The 17,880-nt window shown below is 37.3% G+C and overlaps 1 protein-coding gene across 1 annotated transcript in view; it reads right to left on the minus strand.

Annotated features, from left to right (window-relative positions):
* Window positions 1-231: 231 nt before the first annotated feature.
* LOC114642279 (eukaryotic translation initiation factor 4E-1A-like) overlaps window positions 232-17,880 on the minus strand; it is an 89,517-nt gene continuing 71,868 nt past the window's right edge. The window contains exons 6-7 of the mRNA XM_051934188.1: window positions 13,266-13,405; window positions 232-945 (exon numbers count right to left, since the gene is read on the minus strand). Coding sequence (XP_051790148.1) covers window positions 831-945; window positions 13,266-13,405 — 255 coding nt within the window. The 3' untranslated portion in view covers window positions 232-830. The remainder of the gene's footprint in view (window positions 946-13,265; window positions 13,406-17,880) is intronic.

Below are 17,880 nucleotides of genomic sequence, written 5' to 3' on the forward strand. Positions count from 1 at the left end.
AGCATGATATATGTGATGTATCAGGAAACTGAAGACTGGCAATGTTTAAAACATTTAAAAAAAAAAAAAAAAAAAAAAAAACACAACCTTTCTGTAGCCAATCAAACTTAAGTGAAAAAAGGGTTGCTTTACAGATAGTTGATCATGCATGGTGGAAATATGAATTTTTCTGACAAAATGAGTCAAATATGTTGCAGATAAACTTTTTTGTTCTTTAACATTTGTTTATTATTTTTCTTTGAAAATCTAACAAGCCATAGAAAGAAATGGGAACATAACCAAATTTAGATTATCAATACAGAAATTCTTTAAATAAAACAAAATTTGGCTAGAACTTTAAAGTCAAAAAGTAACACTTGACAGAAAAATAAATTACTTTCTCCACAGCTCTAAAAATAATCCAAGCAGCAGAAGCTACCTTTTTTTTTTTTACATTTAAGTCCCAATAGGTTTTCATATATAAACACTACCAAGTCTTAGGCCCTTTTTGCAGTGTTTACTATAAATATGTATGTATTAAACACATCTGGCTTGGGCAGAGGAACACAACCTCATATTTTACAAAGGCCACAATGCAATAGAGTGGTGAGGAAATTAACTTTTCATTAATTAAAATATTTTGTTTTGCTATATCAGGGCCATGAAAAGTTAAACCAAGATTATAGTTTAATTACTCTCATATACATAATTTATAGGTATACCATTATTTTATAATTCTAAGATTAACCCAAATTAATAAGATTCTATACAGAAACCAACTCAGCTGTGAAAGTCACTGAAGATGAGATTTCCAGAGCCAACATTCTACTTCCAAAGTTTCATGTTCTCCTTTAGACAATAAACTTGTTTTTTGTAATAGAGTTGCTCTTTGTTGCTGTATCAGCATGTGCTTGATAGCCAATTACCAATTTTGCAGGCAGACCTAACCACTCCTTGAACTTGCGCCTACAAGATGAGAATAGACAAAATAATTATATTGACTGCTGTAAATTACTGACCTCTTTAACAATACACATATAGCTTTGAGTTTTAAACTTAAAACTGAGCAACTTTTACCAGGATTGTTAGTAATAACAATTAGCAACCTAGAAAGAAACTTAAAAAAATGGTTAACATAAAGACATGAGTATTTGCTCAACACCCGCAAACCTCTGAGGATGACTACTTTCTGCTTCATTACTTATGTTCCATTTACATGAACAACATTATTACAATGGTGACATCTATAAAATTTCAAACTGTTACACAACTTTGAGGAATAAATTAGTATTCCTATTAGGTAGTGTTGGCATGTTCTAGAGAACACTGGAGTACAGGGGAAGAAAACAAAACAAACCCAACCATCCTAGCAGTGGAAACAGGAATGATACAGACCTAAAAGTCTCTTTAAAATGTATTCTACAAACCACCCCACACCAAGTTGCTGCATTCCAATCACTAGTTTTAAGTGATAGTGCAGTATTGTAGGTGGTATGTATACCAATCATTAATATTTATCTATACAATTGTTTCTGGAAAAGGTGTTAATAAAATTTAACCAGAGCCTGACTGGCAAATTGCTTGCTGATGTTGTCAAGGAAGTCTCAGAGGACTAAACAATGTCTTTGCAGCATGGATTGTAATATGGGCAGGACTGAAGATGAATCTGTGTTTAAACTATGGTGAGCCTTTTTAGCATTTAATCCCTCTTTCAATATCAAAATTTAGAATGCTGATATTGCCTGTTCTGAATTTGAATAAGCATTTCATATCTGATAGAAGTTTTTGATACTGTATCTTTCCATTTAAAGAGCCATCCACTTTTTGAATTTTGATAAAACATTTTGAAATTTTAACTTTATCTAGTACAATACTTAAAGGTTTACATGATGTTGGAGTTGCCTCACCCCATCATTAAAATGTGGTATATTGCAGCAAAACTTCACTTGACTTAAACCCCCAGATGATGATCAAAAGAGATCACAGGGCTATACATGCACAATTTCGGTGAAATGGCGATACTTTTTAAACCCAATTTTTTAAAACCATTATTCTCAACTGTGAGAGTAGTAGCATTTCTGTGCAGATAACGTTCAGAAGTTAGAGATGAAAATTTTTAAAGAACACATGGCTATTTATGAATGATACAGAACTAAGCTTTGATTAAAGTATTGTGTTTTTATGTAGAAATACACAAGACATTTTTCAAAATTAAAATAAATTTTTAGTTCTTTTAATTTTCAGTACAGGACTGGGATTTACTAGGCTGAAAGATGAACAGCCAGTTCTTAAAGGTAATGCGTTAGAAGTAGAAAAATGTGCAGGAGTATAGATCTGATGGAATTTGACAAGGGCCTATTTGTGATTACTAGACGAGTGGGTTAGAGCATCTCTAAAACAGCAGGTCTTAAGGGGTGTTCCTGGTATATAGTAGTTGGTACCTACCAAAAGCAGTCCAAGGAAGGTCTAATGATGAACCAGCGACAGGGTCATGGGTGCCCAAGGATTTCTGATGCACATTGGGAGGGAGGGCTAGCTTGTCTGGTCTAATCCCAAAAGAAGAGGTACTATAGCACAGATTGCTGAAAAACTTAATGCTGGCCATGAGAAAATGGGGTCCTAACATACTATGCATTACAGCTTGCTGCATATGGGGCTACTTAGCCACAGACAAGTCAGAGCACTCATGTTGGCTACTGTCCATCACCGAACCACCTACAATGCGCCCTTTCAGAACTGGACCACAGAGCAATGGAAGGTGGTGGTCTCATCTCATGGATGTTTTCTTTTAAATAATGTGGATAGCTGGGTGCGTATGCATCATTTACATGGGAAAGAGATGGCAGCAGGGTGGACTATGGGAAGAAGGCAAGCTGGAAGAGGTAGTGTGATGCTGTGGGAAATGTTCTGCTGGAAAACCTTGGGTCCTGGCATTCATGTGGACTTTACTTTGACATGTACCACCTACCTAAAGGTTGTTGCAGGCCACATACACCCCTTCATGGCAATGGTATTCCCTGATGGTAGAGGCCTCTTGCAGCAGGAGAATACTGTACCACACAGCAAAAATTGTTGAGGACTTTAAAAAAGTGTCCAAGGTATTTACCTTGCCTCAATTTCCCAGATCTCAATTTGGTTAAGAAAATGTGGGATATGCTGGAAAAAAATAGTCTAATTCGTGGAGGCCCCACCTTACATGACTCAAAAGGATTTGCTGCTAATGTCTTGGTGCCAGATACCGCAGTACACCTTCAGACGTCTCGTAGAGTCCATACCTCAATGGGCAAGAGCTGCTGTTACGGATACCTTGACAATATCAGGAAGGTGGTTTTAATGTTGTGGCTCGTCAGTATATATGCTAGAGTTTACTGGCAGAATTACAATGTGTTCTGTATGAATAAAATGTACCCTGTAATGGACAAATGCTCCATTTAAGGCTGGCCCCTGCCTTGTGTCCAAACAGTCAAGGTAGTCTCTGCTTTACTGGAGTACAACAGACAAGAGATTATTTAATTTGCAAAGGAAATGTAGACAACTTTCATGTTAAAAATAGCTTTCAGTAAAAATGTTGTACAAGTTATGCCATTATATATCAGTATTGTAGAAAATATGATTTAATCTAATTGCGAGTGAAGAAGTTAACACAGCTTATTCTTGGATGAAGACCCTTGGTTAACTCAAAGACTAACATTTTTAATGAGATGGGAATAATCTGTTAAGTCCAAAGTTGAGGTGCGATTTATTGTCAAGAACAAAACAGTTATATTAAATTAAGTCAGTAATAAAACAGTTATTAGGCCATGGGCACAAGATACAAATAAATAACGTTTACATAAAAAGATTGTTTGGGTATACTCAGACAGATTTAGGACAAAATCATCATCTGTTAAATGCATTACAGATGTACAAATGCCTCCCATGAAAATAATGTATAGAATTTGAAAAAAAAAAGTTTAATGAGCTTCGAAATCACATTACAGATTTACTATGAACTTTTTAATAACAGTATTCAAACCAGAAATTTTTGTATTTGACAGACCTAAAAAAAATTAATCCCTCTTTCATCATTTTCCATTTGTGACCTCTTTAGTACACCCAATATCCTTTATACCCATAGTGCCACATATGCATGCATCCATCTGGATTTTGTTTCCCCACGATCTTATGCAATGTACTGGATTTTTGCTCTTTTCTAAATATAAAAATGACACTAAGCGATTTGCCTGTTGGAATACAATGACAGTCTGTCGATTCTGTTAACAGGTGCTTACAGACTGTACCCACATTTTGTTTCATGTTCACTGTGTGTGTGTTAACCATTATCAACACATGACAAATATAATATGCGGTTAAAAAAAAAAAAATTACATTGTCATGAGGGCGGCATGGTGGTGCAGTGGGTAGCACTGCTGCCTCGCAGTAAGGAGACCTGGGTTCACTTCTTGGGTCCGCCCTGTGTGGAGTTTGCATGTTCTCCCTGCGTTTGCATGGGTTTCCTCCAGGTGCTCTGGTTTCCTCCTACAGTCCAAAGACATGCAGGTTAGGTGGATTGACAATCCTAAATTGTCCCTAGTGTGTGCATGTGTGTCCTGCGGTGGGTTGGCACCCTGCCCGGGATTGGTTCCTGCCTTGTGCCCTGGATTTGCTTCGACAGACCCCCGTGACCCTGTGTTCGGATTCAGCAGGTTGGAAAATGGATGGAAAAAATAAAAAAAGTTCTGCAAAAAGATACTTCTCACCCCCCTTGGATTTCACTTGGAGATCCTCTCACTCTCTCACATACACACAGACAGAGACAGGAGACAGAGAGACTGGTTGCTTATAATAAATAGTATGTTCGCTCAGCATGTGTATGGAATTATGTTTTAAGAATTTAACATGGTAATTAATAAATTAAGACATACTAATGGAAAATAGAAGGGTATTAAGACATCTAAAAGAAAAATCAGGATATAAATGCTTATAATTAAGCATTAATTAGACAAGGTTAATAGATGTGTTAATTAAATGCAACTGAAACATAAAATGAAGATTACTGAAAGGTAAATACATTTATTATGAGGTTTACTAATATTCAGAAAGTTACTCAAATAAGATGTGTAGGGGTGTTTGCAAAATGTTACTATCCTTAGATGCAGAAAAAGCATTTGATATGATTGAATGGAACTACCTTTTCACTGCATTAGAGAAATTTGGGTTTGGCCCGAATATTTGTGCATGGATCAAACTACTGTATACCAATCCAGAAGCTTCAGTTTGTATTAACAACATTTGTTCAGACTACTTTAAGCTAGAACGTGGTACAAGACAAGGATGTCCCTTGTCACCACTGCTGTTTACAATCGCCATTGAACCAGTGGCGGTTCACTGTTGAAATTCTTATAAGATAAAGGGGATTATCAGAGAAGGACTAGAACAGAAAATTTCTCTATATGCAGATGATATGGTTTTATATATATCAAACCCAGAAAACACTGTGCCTGCAGTTTTAACAGCACTCACAGAATTTCAAAAGATATCTGGTCTCAGAATTAATCTGAATAAAAGTATACTCTGTCCAGTGAGTTCACAAGCATATAATACTAGATTGGACACCCTACCTTTTACCATAGCAGATCAGTTTAAATACCTATGGGTAAATATCACAAGTAAACATAAAGCTCTTTATCAACAAAATTTTGCCATCTGTATGGAAAAAATTAAGCAAGACTTGCATAGATGGTCAACCCTTCATCTCACTCTAGCCGGAAGAATTAACGTTGTTAAGATGAATACCCTTCGTAAACTTTTTTTTTTATTTCAAAACATTCCAATATATATCAATAAATCATTTTTTAAGCAATTAGATTCAACAATAACCTCATTCATTTGGAACTCAAAACACCCACGTATCCAAAGAGCGACCCTCCAAAGACCTCAGGCAGAAGGTGGCATGGCTTTACCTAATTTTCATTTTTATTACTGGGCAGCAAACATACAAGCCATAAAAACCTGGACACAAAAAAATGAACACACACAGACTTTGTTCGCAATAGAAGTAAAATCCTGTAGTACTTCTTTATACTCCCTACTCTGAGCTCCAATAAATGCAAGTTATCACAAATATACTAATAACCCTATTGTGCTTTACTCACTCAGAATATGGAACCAACTTACAAAGCATTTTAAGATGGAAAATCTTTTATCCGTGGCACCACTGCAAGAGAATCACCTCTTTCAACCCTCGCAAACATATCCAGTTTTCAATACCTGGAAAAGTTTTGGGATTAAAATGCTCAGAGATCTTTATATAGACATAATTCTTCAAAAGATGCAAATATAATGTTACAAATTCAACCTTCCAGCTACACATTTCTTTCACGATCTTCAAATTAGAAATTTTGTTAAACAGAAACTGCCCGATTTTCCTCACCTCATACCCTCCACCATGCTGGAAAAAATACTGCTCAATTTCGAGGAATTAAACACCATTTCTGCATTATATAAAATCTTATTAGAGTCCCTACCTTTCAAAGACCCAAGAGGACATTGGGAAGAAGATCTCTTAATATATCAGAAAAGGAGTGGAAGGTAGCAAAGCAGAGAATTCACTCGAGCTCCATATGCATAAAGCATAGAATTATTCAACTAAAAATTATATAATCGAGCTCCTCTGTCTCGCTTAAAACTGTCCAAAATGTTTCCAGGGCAATATCCAACCTACGAACGCTGCAACCAAGCTCCTGCGTCACTGGGTCACATGTTTTGGGCCTGCACCAAACAATCATCATTTTGGACCAAAATTTTTAAGTGCCTTTCAGACAGCCTTGGGGTCACAATCCCTCCTAACCCATTAACAGCTGTGTTTCGGTGTTCTTCCAGACGGACTTGAATTGGAGAAGGACAAGCAAACGGTGATTGCATTCACTACACTTTTGGCATGCAGACTTATTTTGTTAAATTGGAAGAATCCTAACTCTCCTCTGATAAGTCAGTGGGAAACCGATGTTTTATATTATTTGAAATTGGAAAAAATCAAATTCTCAGAGGATCTGTACAGAATTTTTTCAAAACCTGGCAGGATATAATCAATATTATTTTAGAATAAGAGATAACTATTACTGCATTTATTTCCCCTCTCCATTTTATATTTACCTACATATTTTTCTCTTTCTTTCTTTCTCTTTCTTTTGTTTATTGTTGCCTTATTAAAAAGCCCTAAGCAATTCTCCTTTGGCTAAGCTCTCCTTCTCAAGGGTGGGGTTTAATTTATAACAAAAAAAGAATTAACAAAGCAATCTATTTGCATGGAATGATTACAATAAAATTAAATGTAAAAAAAAAAAAAAGGATGTGTAGGGGTGTGTGTCCAAAGGAGGGAAAAAAAAAAAAAAAAAAAAAAAAAACCAGATCGTAGACTGTTATAGCAGCACTTTAAATAAAAAAAACATTTTCAAACACTGCAAATCACTTAATTACCAACAGTAACCAAGTTTATTCACATAGTACTCATACTTTGCTAGTATCAAATAGGTAGTCATTAAGTACAAAGAACTAAGTTTTCTTCTTTATTGTTGGATTTGAAACCAATAGGAGTCCAAACTTCAAAAGTTACCTTTAGCTTTGAAATATCCAATGATACTCCTCATTCTTGTCTAAGTTTATTTTGGCACGGAAAAAAAAAAAAAAACAAATAAAAACACACACAAAAAAAAAAACATTGCACTATGAACACATTTAACTGTACCTCAGAGCAAAATCTATGCAAGAGATGTCATAAGAAGCCACTCTTCAGTACCATACCAAACCAAAATCCAAGACAAAAAAAAAACAAAACACAAGGCCTCTAAGTATCAGTGCCACACAGACTTTAACTATGAACTCCTACTGGCAAGTCTGGCCACACCACTACTCTCCAGTAGCCCAAATCTAAATGCAGATGTTATGTAAAGAAAGAAAGAAAAAAAAAAAAAAAAAATTATATATATATATATATATACATACACACACACACACACACACACACACACACAGGTACTCGTCGACATACGACCTATGCAAGTTACGACTGTTCGACTTTACGACGCGTTTGACTGTTTCCCCCGCCAGCTGTTGGCAGCGCCAGTTTCCCGCACTCTCAAGTCTCGCTACGCAGCAGTAAAAATATACGCAGCAGTGTTGCCCCACGTGTGTTTGTGTCTTGTTGTTTTGGCAATTTTCGATAATAATATAACCCTAACATATAACCCTATAATATTAACACTAATAGCAGCTTTCTACTCAAAACGGCAAACTTGAGAAGCTGCCAGCATCAAACCCAGAAGCTCTTGATTGGGCAGTTCTTAGGATTGCACTACGCAAGCAGTCGCATCAACTGCTTACCGCAACCTGCTTTCTTTTTTCTTCTTGAATAAAAGCGCACTTGTTCTGTTATACTTGTACTTGTGAAAGTGTTTATTTGATATTTGGACTTCAGGCTTCACACCAGTCATTCTCAGTCACACACACCACTCACATCCACATCCACAGTTATCCCAGTCTCGTTCGTGCACAAGTTTTATATACAATCATCACATTCAAATGTTAACAGTTCCCACACACAACTGCTGACTCCCAATCAAGAGCTTCCGGGTTTGATGCTAGCAGCTTCTCGAGTTTACCGCTTTGAGTAGAGAGCTGCTGTTATTGTTAATATTATACAATAAAAACATACATTTGATTTATGTCTGTAACAACCGCTGTAAATTTATAGTGCTTGTCAAAGTTAGCGTTCACACTCGCCCCGATATGACACTGCTCTTTTCAAATAAAAACGCGCTATAACAGAGGTGAACTCAGATCAGAGAAAACAGAAGCCCTCCCCGCAAGAAATGTCGACTCACAGTGTATGAATGGCGTATGGAAGAAGTGTGTTAAGCGTTATGTAAATACTTTTGCTGGATTTAACAGTGAACAAGAACTTGATGAGATTCGTGAAGAAATAGTGAAACTGTCAAAAGACCTTTCATTGGAATGTGAAATGGAAGATGTCGAGGAGTTGCTAGACCGGGAATCAGGTGAACTTATGAATGAAGAGCTGATAGAATTGGAAGAAGAAAGAGTGGCGGAAGAAGAAACAAGAGAATTGGAGTAAGACGAAGAGGAGGAGGTGCCACAAAGAATGTTCACCACAAAGGGATTGTCAGAAGATTTCTCTCTACTGAATAAACTCCTCGCTCATTTTGAAAAAATGGACCCAAATATTGAACGATTTGCGAGGATTGAACGGATGGCACGCAACACATTTCGTCCTTATTGCGAAATTTATGAAGAGAAAAAAAAAAACAAACAATTCAGACGAAGCTCACTATGTTTATGAAAAGAGCAACTCCTCCCATCACCCCGTCCGCAGCCTCGCCGGATCTGATGAAGGCGATATCGACAACCCGCAGCCAAGCACCAGTGGTGCCAGGAATTAAATGTACAGTACAGTATTTCTTGTTTTGTACGTTTTCCACATATTAAACAAATTGTACTGTAGTATGCTGTGTTTGTCTTAGAAAGTAAGAAAATGTTGATAAAATATTACTTTAAGATGATTACAATATTATTACCCAGTGTAATATTCTTACCTTAAATTAACATAGGCCGACTGACGTCCAGATCAACTTACAACCAGTCAGTCGGAACCAATCGCGGTCGTAAGTCGACAAGTACCTGTGTGTATGTGTGTATATATATATATATATATATATATATATATATATATATATATATATATATATTGGGAGACTAGCAGGATCGCTATAGCCCCTCATATTCAATGAGCAAATGTCAGGTCTGTAAATGCTTTACCTTCAAAGCAGATGCTCACAGTAATACTGTTGGATCTGAAAAACCAGTCTGTAAACTGTCTCAGGCTAATAAAAACCAAAATGAGGGAGCACCTCAAACCTGGATAAGCACCTGTCTAAACACCCCGATTTTATATGAAGAGCACGTTTCAAGATGTTACATTAACAATAGCATATTATGTGTGGAGTGAGTAAAATATGATACCTTTTAATCGGCTAACTAAAAAGATTACAATATGCAAGCTTTCGAGGCAACTCAGGCCCCCCTTCTTCAGGCAAGATGTTATCTAGTACTACAGCATATTATGTGCTAAAAGTGTTTATCCATAAACATATATTGTCGTTAATTTTTGCTTCAGGTAACTGATGTTTTTCTTTATATGTAACTCTAATAGGCTCATCATTGTCAGATAAATTTATGTATGTTCAATATAGCTAATTGCTAAATTATGTTATGGTCTTATGTTATAGCTTGTTGAAGCATTCTTACCGTTTAGACAAGTTTCAACACAATAAGGCAGTCTTTTGTAGATTTTTTTTAGATACAATAGTCTGTCAACAGATCAATAAATGTTTACGTTTGTGCTCCAAGTTTACAAAAGACGTAAAGCTTGGCCACCTGCGCAAAGTCTCAACCTGGTTTAAAAAAAAAAAAAAAATTCCTCTTAGCAATGTTATCCAGAGTTTGAGAAATAAAATGATAAAATCTAAACTATCTCAAAAGTGAAAAGTGAGAAAAATCAAGTTTAGTTTCAGATTTGTGCCATTCCAACACATTCACATTACTAAACAAGCACTGTGACAGGTCTTATCATATTTAGTCAGTTGATGATGATCTTTTGATCGATATTGTTTCATGACACCTAGGATTCTGCATGGAAAACTATGCAATAAAGTTAAACATTTGATTCAGAAGGTATTCAGAGTCCACTTTCTGCACACTTTGTGTTGTACAATTAATTTAAAATGGATAAAATTTGCCATTTTTGCCCAACAATCTACACTCATCCATCCAATCATCTTCCAACCAAACGTTGCCCTGAACAGGGCAAATTTTTTTGGAAGGTTTTGCAAGTTAAAAAAAAAAATAAAAATTTACTAAAAACCAAAATTCATGTATACACAAGTATTCAGAGCCTTTGTTGTAGCACTCCAAATTATGGTCAGGTGTATTGGGTTCCATGAGAGGTGTCTAGGACTTGACTGGAATTGATTGGACACAGTTTAGAAAGGCACACACACACACACACACGTATATGAATCCCAAAATTCACACTGCATACCAGGAAAAAAAATTAAGCCAAAGACCAAGGAACTCTCTGTAGACCTTTTGCGATCAAAGTATGATGTGGTATAGATCAGGGCAATGATATAAAATCATTTCTAAAGTATTGAGTGTTCCCAGGTACACAGTGGCCTCATTAATTGTCAAATGAAAAATTTTGGAAACATCTGGACTCATCCAAGAGTTGTCTGCTGTATATAAAAAAAAAAAAAAAAAAAGTATGTGACATGAGAAGAATTGATTGATGTTATGAATGAGGCTTGTAAATTGGTAAAAAGTCTACATTTAATATTCTAAACAAGGATTAAAAATGTAATATGCAATAAAATCGTTTTTCATAGCTCTGGAAAGCATGTGTAGCACAGGCACAAGTGTGTTAATTATTTTTGTTCCATCCAGTTAGAGTCAATGTCACCTGTGGGTTTATTCATAGATTTAAAATTTTACCAATCCAGGGTGCTCCAATTCATTGTTTAAATTTTGATGTAAAACGAAGTTAGTAACTCAGATTTTACACAAATAAGGGCCATGTCACACCACCGAGCTGGTATAAGCACAGAACAGCAGATTTGTACTCGGACACTTTTCTAAATAAGATTTAAAAATAAATAAATAAATAAATTACTGCTACCTCCAGGTGATTCAAAACCCTGCTGCAAGAGTCCAAAAACAAACCAGCAACAGCGAGCACAGAACATCGATCCTGCTTCACCACCACTGGCCCCCTGTGTCTTACCAGATTGAGCATAAAATTCTAAACCAACAAAGCTTTAAATGGCCTCATACTGGACTACAACAATGATCTTTTCCATCACTATGTTCCTGTTCGCCCACTAAGGTCCTCCCATTGTGGAAATCTTGTTGTGCCCCATACTAACCTGTGCTCTATGGGAGACAGGACCTTTAGCTGTATAGCGCCCAGACTTTGGAATGACCTCGCAAAATTAATTAGATCAGCCGACTCAGTTCTTTAAAAAGTAAAAAAAAAAACATCTGTTCAGGAAGGAGTTTAACTTAACCAGACATTCTGCCCCCTCTTTCAGTGTTCCTCTCTGTCCAGATGCTCAGTATAATTTGTGTGCGTTATATCACAAATTATGCTGTTATCTACTAGGCTTTTCTTTTAATATTTAGATTTAGTATTTTACTCTGGTTTATTCTCTATTATTCTATTTAATGCTTTGTGTATCCTGTATCCATCCGTTTTAGTGTTCTATTCAGGAAACATTTGTATCCAATGTTACATTGTACTTGCCGTTTCTTTCTGAGAATTAGAGACTTAAAGCTTTCATTAAAAATTCTCTAGTGTCTGATATTGCTTTAACTGCCCCTGAAAATGATAACCAAGTGAAGCATTCCGTTTTTTTACTACATAAAAAGAGGGAGTTGAGGTTTGTTCCCCACTGGTTTTGAGACCAATCTTGCTTGCAAATTTGGCTGGGATATTTCACAAGTGCTACATTTTAGTGGAGCCACCTTCATTTCCTTGTGGTTTTGCATGTAGTGTCAGTGTGCAGATTTTTAAAATAAAAACTCTGCATCTCAGGATCCGTGGATGTGGCCATAGGGTGTTCAGTGTGGAGGCAAGCAGAATACTTAATTAGCTCAGCTGTTTCACATTGGCACTCCGTGAGTAGCAATTAGGATGCCGCAACTATGGAAGTATAAATGGAAACCTAATAGGTTTGAAAAAGGAGAGAGTCTGGAGGTTAAATGGAAAAGAAATGATGTAGCACCAGGATTAACACAGAGCCATGCAAGCGATAGGGGAGGGCCAAAGGTGGAACGAGTGGACTCTCCATAAAAGCCCCATGGACACCAAGGAATGGTGAGGAGGGAGCTGTGTTTGCGGGACACTCACTGCTGGCAGGAGCACAAGCTAGTGAGATGGAAGATTGTGCTTGAGCAGGCCACACAAGTGAGTAGCAGGAAAGAGGATTAAGGCACCAAAATACATACAAGGATGAAGCATCATCATTGTTATCACAATTCTCCCAAAATCAGAGAACATATAAAATTAGAATCTGTACTAAAATTACTATACACTTTTTTTTTTGAAGCCAAAATCCATTACTTGCTTCTACATGGATGATTTTTACTAAACAATATAAAAAGTGGTAGAAGACTTTAAGGGTACACACATTGATGAAGCACAACATCAATAGTACTATTCTCAAAAGTTGACCTACCCAATGTAAGTAACTGCTTCTCGGTTTTCAGTATTGGTAGTCCAGAGAGCAATTTTATCACCTTTGGCTCGGACATTGATGACAGCTCCACACACATCATCACTGTGATCATCAAAAGCCTCTCCAATAATGCATAAGAGCTAAAAAGCAAAGCAACTTATTAACGTAGATTCAATAGACTATGTACTTAAACATATAAAAAACCTCCATGAATCTATTACGTATAACTATAATATGAAGGAATAATTTGTACATTTCAAAATCAATTTCACATCCTAAAACACCTGGATAATTCAATGAAATTTCAAAATGTACCCACTTTTTACTGCTAATTAGTACAAACTGCTGGTATTAAATAATGAACATGCAGTTAAACAATGCCTAAAAAGTATAAAGCGACAGGTAAAATTTAAAAAAGGTGGAAAGGTAGATATACAAGGAACTAAAATGCATTTTACTTAAACACAGAATGTAACCCAATATATCCAAAAATGATCAATGCTTATAAAAATCCATCTAGTTTTGAATATCCTTAATACAGTTATGAGGTCACAGGGTCCAGAGCCTATCCCACAATCTTATATGTTCGCGCAGCATCAGTCTACTCCATTGCAGGGCAAATTATTAACACAATAAACACAACTAACTTTATAACAGACAGACTAGAGATCAATAAGGGAGGTCTTTACAATAATGGAAGATGACAAGCATACCCTACAGTAAAATTCCCAAACAGGGACAGGAAGACCATACAAACTGGGATTGACATTTTTGCAGGCATTTAATACAATCAAAAGATTCCTAAACCTAAACAATCTAGCAAACCCCAATTTTGTAATTATCAGTAAAAAGGTTTGAGAAGAAAAAAAAAACCAAAAAAAAAAAAACACACACACACACGGGCAATAAACTGCCAATGCACCCATAAGGTCAAGGGGACCAAAACTATAAAACTTGGCCTATTTATTCCTTAACACTAGAATTACCAGAGCCTACGAAAAAACTCGTAAATCCGTCCCACCTTAAATCGCGTCTTAAATCCGTTTACACCTCTCTGCCAGAGTCCTTTGTCATCTAAATGTGCTGATAAACAAAAGCTACTAGCAGCCAGCTATTCCATCCCCCCCACCGACTTAGAATGAACTTCTCCTAGCTCAAGCCTTGCCTTGATTTGATTACCTGGGATTGAAGTGGAGTTTTACAGTGGAAATAATTCTAGCGTTATTTGGAATACACGCATTTCATGTGTGTTCCATTTCTATAGTAGGCTGTGCAAACACATTTTTAAAACAGAAACGTTTTTCATATTCTAATAGTAAATGACAAAATGTAGGCATAAACTATATAACGTATGAAGCCTAAAGTCCATATATCAAAGAAACACTTTCACAAAAAGGTACAAATAAGAGAACACGTGCGCTTTCATTCAAAAATATATAAAAAAAAAAAAAGCCGCGCTAACATGCCGCATTGACAGTCTTACTACAACCGCCGCGGTGGCGTAATGGTATCAGCTCCTGACTGGGGATCAGAGGGTGGCGAGTTCGATCCCGCACGGCTCCAATTCGAGAAATGAACTGCTCTTATTCTTACAATTTTAGAATAACAACATAAATTTGATTTCAGTCTGTAACAGCCGGTGAAACTTGATACTGGTAAAGGTTAGCTTTTTTTTTTTTTTTTTTAATTCACTTTTCATTCTCACAGTCGCATTCAGAATTAATCCATACAACCCCATCTGACACAGCTGGTTTCACATAAATAAAAGTGCACTTTTATTCAAGACTATAACCGAAGAATAAAGAAAGCAAGTTACAGTTGGTGGTTGATACGATAGCTTGCGTCGTGCAATGTTAAGAACTGCTGATTTCCGATCTGTGCTATATAAAATCATCACATTCAAATATGAACAGTTCCCACACACCCAAGGTCCGCCATTCCTACATTTACGACATGTGTACTTGTTGCAGTGTACACACCTCTCTGTGCTATGGTTCCTATTACAGTGAATGAGCACCTGACACTGTACTTTCTTCCCTGGGGGAAGCTGAGGTCTTAGAACAGAAGTTTGTTGATGCTGTATCATCTTTTCTTTTTCCATCGCCTTTTCCTGTAAGAAGCGACGACGAAGTTCCTCTGCAAGGTGAGCTATGAACACTCTTCTTTTCTCAGTGGACCCCGTGCATGCCTTATACAGTACGTGTGCGTTCATCGCTGCTAGGTCAAGGATGTTGTAGAAACACAGCAACCGGCCACCTGCGTGTTCCTGTTCGCACTGAACAAGCACGCACCTTCTGGTCCATGATGTCAACGCCACGCTGGGGAAAAAAGAAAGACAAATATATGTGACATTTTGAAGAAATCATTTTAATCACCAGAATAGCACCAGAATACTTCGTCACACTAATATTTTTTTCATTAGCATACCTTCATGTGGTTGTAGTCTGTGACCGTGTTTGTTTTTTTTTTTGTTTTTTTTATCTTGCCCAATCTCCACATCATGGTGCATTGTGCTGAGAATGCAGACAGACTTCATCTTTTTGGGCACATACACTGTCAGCATGGCACTGGGAGATCTAAACACCAGCGTGGAGAATTGTTCGTGTACTGAACTGACTAGCTGCAGGTGGAAGTTCCCGTCGCACTTTATTCATGGTGCCAAGCAGAGTTGTATTGCGGTGCAGCAGTCTATTAGCCAGCGAAAGTGACGTGAAGAAGTTGTCTGTTATGGTTCTGCCTTTTTGGATTGCGGCAGATTTGGAGACAAAATACATCTGCAATGCCACTCCTTATTTAGGAAAAGATCCCAGTCGTCCCACGGGAGAAAGACTTTCCGAGTCTGTGGTCATAAAGCTTATGGAGCCATTTCTGGACAAAGGCAGAACCGTAACAACAGACAACTTCTTCACGTCACTTTCGCTGGCTAATAGACTGCTGCACCGCAATACAACTCTGCTTGGCACCATGAATAAAGTGCGATGGGAACTTCCACCTGCAGCTAGTCAGTTCAGTACACGAACAATTCTCCACGCTGGTGTTTAGATCTCCCAGTGCCATGCTGACAGTGTATGTGCCCAAAAAGATGAAGTCTGTCTGCATTCTCAGCACAATGCACCATGATGTGGAGATTGGGCAAGATAAAAAAAAAAAAAAAAAAAAAACAAACACGGTCACAGACTACAACCACATGAAGGTATGCTAATGAAAAAAACATTAGTGTGACGAAGTATTCTGGTGCTATTCTGGTGATAAAATGATTTCTTCAAAATGTCACATATATTTGTCTTTCTTTTTTCCCCAGCGTGGCGTTGACATCATGGACCAGAAGGCGCGTGCTTGTTCAGTGCGAACAGGAACACGCAGGTGGCCGGTTGCTGTGTTCTACAACATCCTTGACCTAGCAGCGATGAACGCACACGTACTGTATAAGGCATGCACGGGGTCCACTGAGAAAAGAAGAGTGTTCATGGCTCACCTTGCAGAGGAACTTTGTTGATGCTGTATCATCTTTTCTTTTTCCATCGCCTTTTCCTGTAAGAAGCGACGACAAACTTCTGTTCTAAGACCTCAGCTTCCCCCAGGGAAGAAAGTACAGTGTCAGGTGCTCATTCACTGTAATAGGAACCATAGCACAGAGAGGTGTGTACACTACAACAAGTACACGTCGTAAATGTAGGAATGGCGGACCTTGGGTGTGTGGGAACTGTTCATATTTGAATGTGACGATTTTATGTAGCACGGATCGGAAATTAGCAGTTCTTAACATTGCACGACGCAAGCTATCGTATCAACCACCAACTGTAACTTGCTTTCTTTATTCTTCGGTTATAGTCTTGAATAAAAGTACACTTTTATTTATGTGAAACCAGCTGTGTCAGATGGGGTTGTATGGATTGATTCTGAATGCGACTGCGAGAATGAAAAGTGAATTTAAAAAAAAAAAAAAAAAAGCTAACCTTTACCAGTATCATAAGTTACACCGGCTGTTACAGACTGAAATCAAATTTGTGTTGTTATTCTAAAATTGTAAGAATAAGAGCAGTTCATTTCTCGAAGTGGAGCCATGCAGGATCGAACTCGCCACCCTCTGATCCCCAGTCAGGAGCTGATACCATTACGCCACCGCAGCGGTTGTTGTAAGACTGTCAATGTGGCATGCTAACGCGGCTTTTTTTTTTTTTTTATATATTTTTGATTGAAAGCGCACGTGTTCTCTTATTTGTACCTTTTGTGAAAGTGTTTCTTTGATATATGGACTTCAGGCTTCATACGTTATATAGTTTATGCCTACATTTTGTCATTTACTATTAGAATATGAAAAACGTTTCTGTTTTAAAAATGTGTTTGCACAGCCTACTATAGAAATGGAACACACATGAAATGCGTGTATTCCAAATAACGCTAGAATTATTTCCACTGTAAAACTCCACTTCAATCCCAGGTAATCAAATCAAGGCAAGGCTTGAGCTAGGAGAAGTTCATTCTAAGTCGGTGGGGGGATGGAATAGCTGGCTGCTAGTAGCTTTTGTTTATCAGCACATTTAGATGACAAAGGACTCTGGCGGAGAGGTGCAAACGGATTTAAGACGCGATTTAAGGTGGGACGGATTTACGA

Source organism: Erpetoichthys calabaricus, chromosome 11, assembly GCF_900747795.2.
Source record: "Erpetoichthys calabaricus chromosome 11, fErpCal1.3, whole genome shotgun sequence".
NCBI classification, from domain to species: Eukaryota; Metazoa; Chordata; class Cladistia; order Polypteriformes; family Polypteridae; genus Erpetoichthys; species Erpetoichthys calabaricus.